The sequence below is a fragment of the Monopterus albus genome, unplaced genomic scaffold (assembly GCF_001952655.1).
Source record: "Monopterus albus unplaced genomic scaffold, M_albus_1.0 scaffold250.1, whole genome shotgun sequence".
NCBI classification, from domain to species: domain Eukaryota; kingdom Metazoa; phylum Chordata; class Actinopteri; order Synbranchiformes; family Synbranchidae; genus Monopterus; species Monopterus albus.
This window is the reverse complement of record NW_018128130.1, coordinates 1,925,767-1,935,856: the sequence shown is the minus strand read 5'-3', so window position 1 is coordinate 1,935,856 and position 10,090 is coordinate 1,925,767. Positions and strand designations below refer to the sequence as shown.

Genomic DNA, 10,090 nt, shown 5'->3' with positions numbered 1-10,090 from the left:
AGTAGTTTTATAAGATGATACTTGTTTTTTTCTGAACTGGACTCATAAATACTGAAATAAGGTTAAGCCTGAGGATATGGAAAAGAAGAGACATGTAGTAGTATAAAACAGATGGTAAAACTGGTCCAAACACATCTATGGGCAATAGGTGGAAGTGGAAGAAAATGTGGGGATACTCACAAAAAAGATCCTGTGAGAATTCGAACCAGTGACTTTCTTGCCATGATGCAAAAGTGCCTGCCAACTGTCACCCCTGCTCATATACTGTATCTGGCTGGTGTTAAATTAGATTGGAAGTGAATATGTTGGTACATCCCTGATGCTGATCTCTGGGTGTCTCTAATGTTGGCCCAGGTACCATGTTGGAGCTGGTTCAGCAACTCTTCCCACCTTCTCAGTTTAAAGGTACCACATCTCCTGTCCTTCCTTCTTCATAGCCATCGTGTTGAGTTAACCTCATGCTGCTACTGGCCCTCTGTGCTCTGCTCCTGGCCTTTTATTCCTTCATGGTATTTATTTGCAGTGCCGTTCCTCCTTCCGTTAAGACTTCCCTTAGCATTATTAAAAATCATGTTCATCTTTGAGTTGCCTTTAGAGCTGGCATGGACCTCCCAGGTGCATGAAGTGTTATGTTACTGGTGTTTGTTCCAGTGTTTCTCTGCTGCTGAGCTTTCTGTAGATTGGCCTGGATTTGCTTTTGTCTGACATCTGGCTCAAAGAAGGTAACACAACCACATATGTTATCTTTTAAATGTTGAACATGGAAGAACCTACTGTAAGTACACCATATGCTAGTGTCGATTCATGGAGCAGACATATTTTAAGCTTACTCCACTTATTCTCTTTGGACAACATGACTTTTTGAATCACAGTAATGTAGATTTAAATGTTACTTTTTGATGTAATATCCAGAAAACCTGATTGCTTCTGCATTTATATTGTTTGTTTTTAGTAGGGCAGCAATTTATGATTTCTGAAACATAGTTTTGTTTATGATTAATTAACTTTTTATGAAAATGTCATCCAGTCTTTATATACTCTATAAGAACAGGCCAGCATAACCTCATAGTGCGTCAGTGCAGGACGATAGTGGCCTTGAGTCAAATGAGCGGAGTTCCATCACTTTTAGTCTGCCCATTAAGTCCGTGTTGTATCAATCACCAGCCTCATTTCCCAGGTTGACATGGTCAGCAATCATAAGCAATCAGTTACTAATGACAGCCTGCTCAGCTGTATTCTCAAAGACTAAACTAGAAGTCAATAAAATTTGCCTGAATGAATATATTGAATATATTTGCACCTTTTTTTTTTTTACATTCTTTAGTTGGTTGAGTAGTCTCATGGAAGCTAAGTATTCATGTTAAATGATGTTTTGACCTATTATTATGCTCTGTAGTGAGTGTCGGGCTCTGCCATCATAAATCTACTGAGGATATCTCTAGCCCTGAGCTACTGAACCTTTAAGCTGGCTGTAAAGTCTCCTCTCACCCAAGTAAAGAACATCTATTTGGCTGCTTAATCAGGCCTTGTATCTGCATTGTGTCTCCCTAGGCTAGCTTACGTTGGCTGGAAGATGGCAGTTTCATTTGAATGCAATGGTCTACTCAGTTATCCTGCCACTATCCCTTCTTATCTTACTCCTCTAGTCTTAAAAAAAAACCACACTAATTAGGAACTCCTCTAGCATTAGAAGAGGCAACCTGATGTAACCTTTAAACTGCTGTTGAATCATACCATTGACCATACAAAGAGCAGCCTCTAATCAACTGTGCATGCACATTCAGAAGTAATGTAAAAATGAAGCACAAATGCCTCCAAATGGCCTTCTTTTAGCTGACTGGTCCATTTGTCAGTGCAACAGTTTGATGGATGTGTACATTTTCTACCTTATTAGTAATACAACCTTAGGACAAAAGCATGTCTTTCATTCTGTATATGATGGTGTCTTTATTCAACAATCCATCAAAACCTTTGCACTGTTGAGGAAAGACTCTTTATGTGTTCTCTCTGAACAGTTTAACCATGTTGAGCAATACCTCCGAAATGTTACAGCTGCAGTTGTAATTGTGCTCCTATGCTCACCATATTCTGACACTACCTTTTAAAACGCAATGGGACTCATCCTTTGAAGTCTTTCTCACACCTAATTTCAAAATGATACTTGACACAGCACATTTTCACATCAGAATGCATTTTTGGCTCTGTCCTCACTTGTGTCCAGCTGGGCTGAAGACTCTTGGTGTGGTTGGCTCTCTGTTAGACCCTGCACTGTTGTAGGAACACTCAGCATGATTTGTGCACAGTCTTTTGTAAATGTGGATTTGACATGTCACAAAGTAACCAAGAATTAATCATGTTGAGTGCATTATCAGTACCATTATTTAGCAACTTGTAATTATGGGAACATACTAACATAATATTTAACAAGGTAGTGCCATACAGTACAGGTTATAAGTATTTAGATATGTTTTGTTGTTCAGGCTCTGTGCTCCAGGACATTTCATTTGAAATAAAATAATAGATTTTACATTACAGTGTCAAGTCATCTTTATTTTGAGTAGGTTTACATCAATGTAGAAAGAACAGACAGATCCACATGAAGTCAAACAGAATCACTGTATTTAACATTTAGTGTAAAATCCTTTGCAGTCAGTGACGACCTGGAGTCTTGGACCAACTGATATCAGCAGAAACTTTGTATCTTCCCTGGTGATGCTCTCCCAGGCCTTCACCACACCCACCTTCAGCTCTTGCTTGTTCTGGTGTCTGACTTCAGTCTGGTCTTCAGCGGGTGGAATACAGCTCAGTTGGGCTGAGATCCAATGAATAACTCAGCCTGTCAATGATACTCCACCTCTTCACCCTGAAAAGCTCTTTGGATGCTTTGGTCATACATTACTTTTAGGATTGTTGTCCTGCTTTTTTTTAGCTAGTGGTTTTGATGCATTTTGCTGAATCTAAGCAACACGATGGTCCTGCATACCTCTGCATTCATCCTGTAGCTTCTGTCAGCAGTGGAATCATCAGTAAATACAAGTGTGCCAGTTCCACTGACAGCCATTCATGCTCAGCACCATGTTTAACAGATGAGGGCATGCTTTAGGATATGAAGTGTTCCTGTGCCTCTCAACTGTTTCCTCTTGATTCTTCAGTCTGTAGAACTTCGTATTGGAACTCTCCTGGTTTCTATTTGCATGTTTTGTGAACTGCAGCCTGGCTTTTCTGTTTTAAGGCTTTTTTATTGTTTGCATCTTATAGTGTACTGAGGTTCAGGTCATGACGTTTTCTCTGGATTGTTGACAAGAAACTGTATGCCTACATCCTGGATAGCATTTTTGCCTTGCTATGCAGTCATAAAGGATTTTATCTTTTACCAATGCAAATGAGTTTGTTCCTCAGTCTGCCAGCTTGTTGCTATTTTCTAGTTTTTCTGTGTGCATCAGCCTTTTCAGAACATGCCCAACTGTTGATATCTCTCTGATAGAGCTTTTTTGAAAACCTCATTATTTTCCTCTTCAACTACATGGTCATAACTTTGATCCTTGTACTGACATACATCTCCACTTCAATCTAAATGGCAGTTCTCAATGCTCAATCAATTCTGAGCCATGTGTGAGCTCCCTGTGTAAGAAGTAACTTTGAAATGACACACAGTTCCTCAAGAAACATTTAGTAGCCAGGTTTCAGCTTACTTTTGAACCATTAAAATATGGAGATCATGTGTTACAAGGCTCTGTCTCCCACACACTTTTCTCTCTACTGACTTGGCACTTTGCTGTAGTATCCATTGGATTCCATGGTTCCCCTAACCTTTACCATTATTACCATTATTTTATTTCAAAATTAATATGCTGAAGAACATAAAATATGCAACTGTCCAAATACTTATGGTCTGGACTCTGACTGTATTGTAGCTTTGGTTTCTGATGTGACAATGAAATTGACTTGGTGTGCCCACAGTGGCACATGTGTCATAGGACAGTGACCCATGCTCGAAGTGAGAGCGGACACTTAGACATCTATATGACTGGCTCTTTAGAAGTCCTTATTCAGTTCACTTTAATTTGTATAGCACCAAATCACAGCAAAAATCATTTCACGGTGCTTTGCATAGTAAGGTTTTATTATTACTATTATTATTATTATAGACAAAAACCCAACAAACCCCCCTGAGCAGCACTTGGCGACAGTGGGGAGGAAAAACTCCTTTTAACGGAAGAAACCTCCGACTGACCCCGGCTCTTGGTGAGCAGCCTTCTGCCTCGACCGGTTGGGGTGAGTAGATAGAGGAGAGAGAAAAGAAAAGAAAATGCAACAAGACACAACAAACACAACAGCACACAATCAAACACTGGTCAGGTTCATGTGGCTGGTGACTGCTCAACAGAGACGTAGAGCTCCGGAGCCAGGGCAACCTGTAGAAAGGTACAGAGAGGGAGAGAGAGAGAGGACACACTATGGGAATAAAATAAAAATTATTCACCCCCCTTGGATGTTTTACTGTTTTATTGATTTTATAAATAAATCATGGTCAATATAATTTGGCTTTTTTGACAAATTTACAAAAAAACCCTTTTTAATGTCAAAATGAAAACAGGTTTCTACAAAGTAATGTCAGTTAAATAAAATATGTAATGGGAAATAAGTGACTGCATAAATTTTCACCACTTTCAAAATGACTGACCTAATTCAACAGAGGTCCAGCCAACTGGTGCTAGCAGTCTCAAAATTGGTGAAATGGGGATGTTTTTTAAAGGTCTTTTTAAAGGCAATTTCACATAATCTTGTAATATCTGCTATTAGAATTAGGCATGGTGGAACAGTGGTTAGAACTGTCACCTCACAGCAAGAAGGTTCTGGGTTCAAGCGCCGGCTGACCCAGGGCCTTTCTGTGTTGAGTTTGCCTCCTTGTGCCTGTGTGGGTTCTCTCTGGGTACTCTGTCTTCCAAAGACATGCGGCTTAGGTTGACTGGTGGCTCTAAATTACCCGTAGGAGTGAGCGTGCGTGTGTATCTCCAAGTGTCAGCCCTGTGACAGACTGGTGACCTGTCCAGGGTGGACCCCGCCTCTCGCCCAGTGTCAGCTGGGATTGGCTCCATTAGGATAAGCTGTATAGGTAATGGAAGGATGGATGGATAGTATTAGGGCTGGGCCAAAAAAATCAATATGGCGATATATTGTGATATTTCCACCCGCTAGACGGTATTGATACACTTGCACCAAATGTCTTTTTTTTTTCTTTTTTTTTTTTTTTTTAAAGAAAAACATGCAGATGTGTGTCTCACCTTAATCTATAAGGGCAGCCTCAGAATCACATTTATTGGCCAAGTGTAATTAAATACAGAAGGAATTTGACTCTGGCACATAGGCTCAGTGTGCTTTTGTAAGGCAGCATAAAAATAGGAAAATATAGGAAAATATGTGCATTTAAAATAAGAAAGACACGAGGGGAAAAAAAAGAAACAGTCTACTCATATACAATATATACACATTGTGGCAGAATAGCTATAGCTAGTTATGTACAGTGCTTATAGTTACAAGTTATTGCACTGGGGCTAATGTCCTGTTATACAGACATGGGTTAAGTTTTCATCAGTGTGACAGCCCAGGGGAAGAAACTGTCCTTGTGTCTGGTTGTTTTGGCGCACAGTGACCTGTAGCACCGTCCAGAGGGGAGGAGTTCAAACAGATTGTATCCAGGGTGTGAGGGGTCTGCAGAAATCTTCTCTGCCCTCCTTCTGACCCATGAGGTGTACAGGGTCTCCATGGCTGGCACCGATGACTCTCTCTGCAGACGTGACTGTCTGTACAGCATTATTTGCTAAATGTCAAATCAGGTCTAACCACAGAAATATTTCCATATTTACACAAAATTAGTTGGTCAAGTCCTAATTTGTACCTTAAGTTTTTGGATGTTTTTTGCTATTGACCACAAAATGTCAACTGTGACTATTTTTATTTTAGAGACTTTTGCATTGTTTCTATTCTATAACATTAATGTACTGTTAATAAATAATATACATTTGACAGCTAAACTTTTTGTTAATTTACAGGTATATCAGATTATTTTCTCAACATATTGTGCATCACTGCTGGGATATATCATTACTGTAGACAAAATATGACAGTATCAGCCCAATTTAGTTCAGTTTAAAGACCACAATTTGTGTCTTTAGTCACTAATTAGTGGCTTTTTGTACTAGTACTTTACATTCCCTGAGAACCTTCCGTTAAGTATATGTAGCTTCCTCTCTTTGTGAATGCTCATTTTGATGTTTATAGTAACGATCATCTCGGTGAAATATATATATATATACCATGCCATACCATACCAACTTTATTTCTAAAGCACTAAAACAACCAAGGTGGACCAAAGTGCTGTACATTGCAATAAACGATATATATTAAAAACACAACCCACAAGCACAAACAAAATCAATACCAATATAAAAACATAAATCAATAAAATATATGATAATGACGACACTAATATCCAGAGTGAATGTGTGGCACTCTGACCACAAGAAGCTTGTCGTCTTTCAAATGGTAAAACAGATTTGTATTTCTCTCTGGTTCTGTGTCACCCATCTGTCCTGTCTGTAAGGTGAAGACATCCACCCCCTCTACCCCTTACTGTGTGTGTAATAATAGCCAGTACCATGTCAAAGCTACCGCATCCGGCAGTACCGTCTTACACAAGCCATGTTATATGGCAACAGTACTTTCTGCTGAAGCATGTGCACACCTGGAATATGGTGAGCAGCAAAAATGGGTATTAAGCCTCCCTTTTTACCATCACTACTAGGATCTATAGAGTTCATTTGAAAGCTGTGCTCCTGTATTAAAACAGAAGGATAAGGTAGCAGGCACCATGGCAGTTATGTTTTCCAGCTATACTAAAGGACATTTAACTCCAAGGCTATATTAAAAAATGCATCGCTGACAGGGATTGTTGTATAACTCTGAAAAAGTAAATAATTAGTCAATTAAGAGGTAGTAGAAATTGAAAACCTAATGTGCTGGCTATACTGCAGTTGGACATTTGTTGATCATTTTAACATATTGCTTTCAGGGATTGCCTGCATTGCCCTCTCCTTCGTGGATGCCCATGGTCACCCCCTTCAAGATCCACTCCAGGACTGTGCAGCACTGCAGAGATCAGAGAACTGCACCACCCCCCTTTCCCCAGGCCATTTTGATGAGCTGACCACTGTGGTTAAAGTGGACTACATCACTGACAGTTCAGGTACAAGTAAACGCAACATGGAGCAGTTGTAGCCAAACTGAAGTTGGCCCCTCATGTGATATAGTTGAGTCCTGGGGGCGGTGATGTAGATAGAGTGTAAGGGTAAGAGTTAGAGATTTACACACACATAGGAAAACAAGTAAAGAAAGGCTAAATACTCTAGTTGAACAACAACTCAGGAAACGGGCTCTGTCCAGAAAAACAATAACTTCAACTTTGTCCCTTTTTTCTTTAGTATAAAGCTAACTACACTGGCCTATTTGGTAAGCATGCTTGGTTTACTGATGACATGAGGTTCATGAATTAATGGAGTCTTGCAACAACAATGCCCTTAAAATTCAGAAAACACAAGATAAAGCAAAAATGTGTCCAATAATTAAAAGTAGCCTTTTTCTTTTTCACCCTGTGTATTTTCATTGATTCATCACTTAGTCAATCATTAATTAAATTAATGAGTCATCACTAATGTACTGCATGTAAATTGACATTTACAGTAAAGTCTATTGAACCCATGCAGGGAAATTAAAGTCACAGCAACAGAAAAACTGTTTAATAGTGTGGCTTCAAAAAATATTAATATACAATGCAGTTGCAACGCCGTATAATGCAGGTACAGAAAAAATGAATACCAAGTGACAATGGGATCTTAAAGCCACTAATTCCATGTTGAGAACAACATCTTCAGAATTCTGTTCTCAGGCTTGTCCGAGCTCTGCTACATTCACATAAGACAGTAAACAACTGTCCTTCTAGGCTGTGTAAAACTAACCATGACGGTTTAACTGAATGGTGTGTGAAACAAGTGGGGTTTCCCTTTAGAATTTTTCATTCTGTAAAAGTGCGACCTCTGTCATTGTTCTTCATCCTCATCATTACCCTCTCCTCGAGAATCATATCAAGATTGCATCTGATTATGATGAAAGGTTACAAAATGTTTCATGACTCATTTCATTGTATAAACTGCACCAATTTTAATTGGATTAATGACAGTAATAAATGTCGGGCTATGCTATGGCTAACAGTGCAGCTATGTGAGGAGGCGACAGTGGTGTGGTGGGTAGAGCAGTTGTCTCCCAACCAGAAGGTTGAAGGTTTGAATCTCGGTGCCGGCAGTCCATGTGTCGAAATGTCCTTGGGCAAGACACTGACCTCTGTCTGACCTCTAGAGCCATTGGTTGAGGTGGCACCACAGATGGCTGCCATTGGTTCTCTACTGGAAAGAAATTCCTTTCTGAAAAAATAAAATAACACTATGGTGGAGATGATTAATACTGCTGGCCATATTAAGTGCACATTTCCTAGAAAGCCTACTGGTTCCTTTCCTGTCTCCCACTTGGAATATTTACCCTAACCCTCCATGCCTGTACTTACTGTACCTTTTGTTCTTCATGTGTTTTAAAACCTCCTTCTTTCAAGATGCAGTTGATCCCATAATGTTTTCTCTTTTCTTGTGTTTGCATGTCCTCAGATCCACAGTTGTGTGTGCGCTTTGACATCTGGGAGCAAGGCAACATCAGCCCCTTACAGCTCAGTGATAAACTGCAGGGCGCATTGCGCCACGTGCTCTGTGACGTCGTCATGGAGCTGAGAGTCTTGCCAAATCCTCTTTGTGTGGGAATATCATGTCCAGCAACCAAAGCACAGAAAGAAGAGGCCAAAGGTGAGGTCATTGCTAAATGGTTATGTCTCTTCTACACTGTACATACTGTATACTGTGCCTGTTGGCAACCCAGTTAAAGCAGCAGCATCCAGTGTAACATAATCCATTATAACACTACCAACACCACGCTTCTGAATCAGCTTCTCTTTGACAGTGCCAACAAAAAATGATGAGCCTAAAGATAGTTTTCAATGAAATGCTGTTGTATCTTCCTGTTCAGATGTTTTACGTATATACCCACTGTGGGTCACGTTGTGATGACAGCAGCTCTGAACTAATTTGTATTGTTTATTTTGAAATATATTGTTAGTAATGGGAAATAAATGCCGCCTCGTTGTGAGACTGAATTTAACTACAGATGATTTTGTCAGAGATTGGATTAGATTACTCCCACAGTCCAAACACATGCAGTTTGACTGGTGACTTTAAACTGCCCATAGGAGTGAGTATGTGTGGTTGTTTGTCTACATGTCAGCCCTGTGATGGACTGGCGACCTGTCCAGGGTATATTTTTCTCTCTGTTAAAATGTCAAAACTTAAAGTCCAGTAAGAGACTGTACTGTGACTGTGGAAGGGTAACTGTGTTTCTAAATGCCTTCATGCCTGCATTCGCTACATGTTTTTTGTTCAGAAAATTTATTTCCTTGAATGAGAATGTTGACAAAACAGCCCGGTGGCTCACACAGCTTTGGTGCAATAAACTGAGTAATCAGGTTTTGACATATTTTTGTAAGCAGAAATTGCATGCAGAACCTAATACCTCCCATTACAAAGCACTGACCTGAAACATTTTGGGGATCTTTTGGTTTGATTTGCAGAACTCTAGTCCAAACGCAGATCACACACAGTTCTTGCTGTCTGCCTCACATGTTTTCAACTTGTCAGCTGTGTTAAAATTGTTGAAGGCATCCACTGTTTCACCTTGAGCTTTCTGGTTTCAGATGACACCTGCTTTCTTCCGCAGTTTTCACCCAGTCTTCTGTAGAACTATTTTGCCTACTAAACAGACCAGTGGTCCTGATGGTACAGTGTAGTACCCAAGTTTCACACACACAGCTGGCACATTATCAGTTCTTGTTTGTTTTATTTTTTTGTATTATGTTTTATTTTGTTTGGGCCACATTTAAGCTGAGTACCTGTGGTTATATGGTCTGTTATGTGTGTCTATCTATATATACAGTATA

The 10,090-nt window shown here is 39.8% G+C and overlaps 1 protein-coding gene across 1 annotated transcript in view; it reads left to right on the top strand.

Annotated features, from left to right (window-relative positions):
- szt2 (SZT2 subunit of KICSTOR complex) overlaps positions 1-10,090 on the top strand; it is a 145,314-nt gene that overhangs the window by 79,592 nt on the left and 55,632 nt on the right. Inside the window, exons 57-59 of the mRNA XM_020620906.1 lie at positions 355-405; positions 7,073-7,246; positions 8,715-8,906. Coding sequence (XP_020476562.1) covers positions 355-405; positions 7,073-7,246; positions 8,715-8,906 — 417 coding nt within the window. The remainder of the gene's footprint in view (positions 1-354; positions 406-7,072; positions 7,247-8,714; positions 8,907-10,090) is intronic.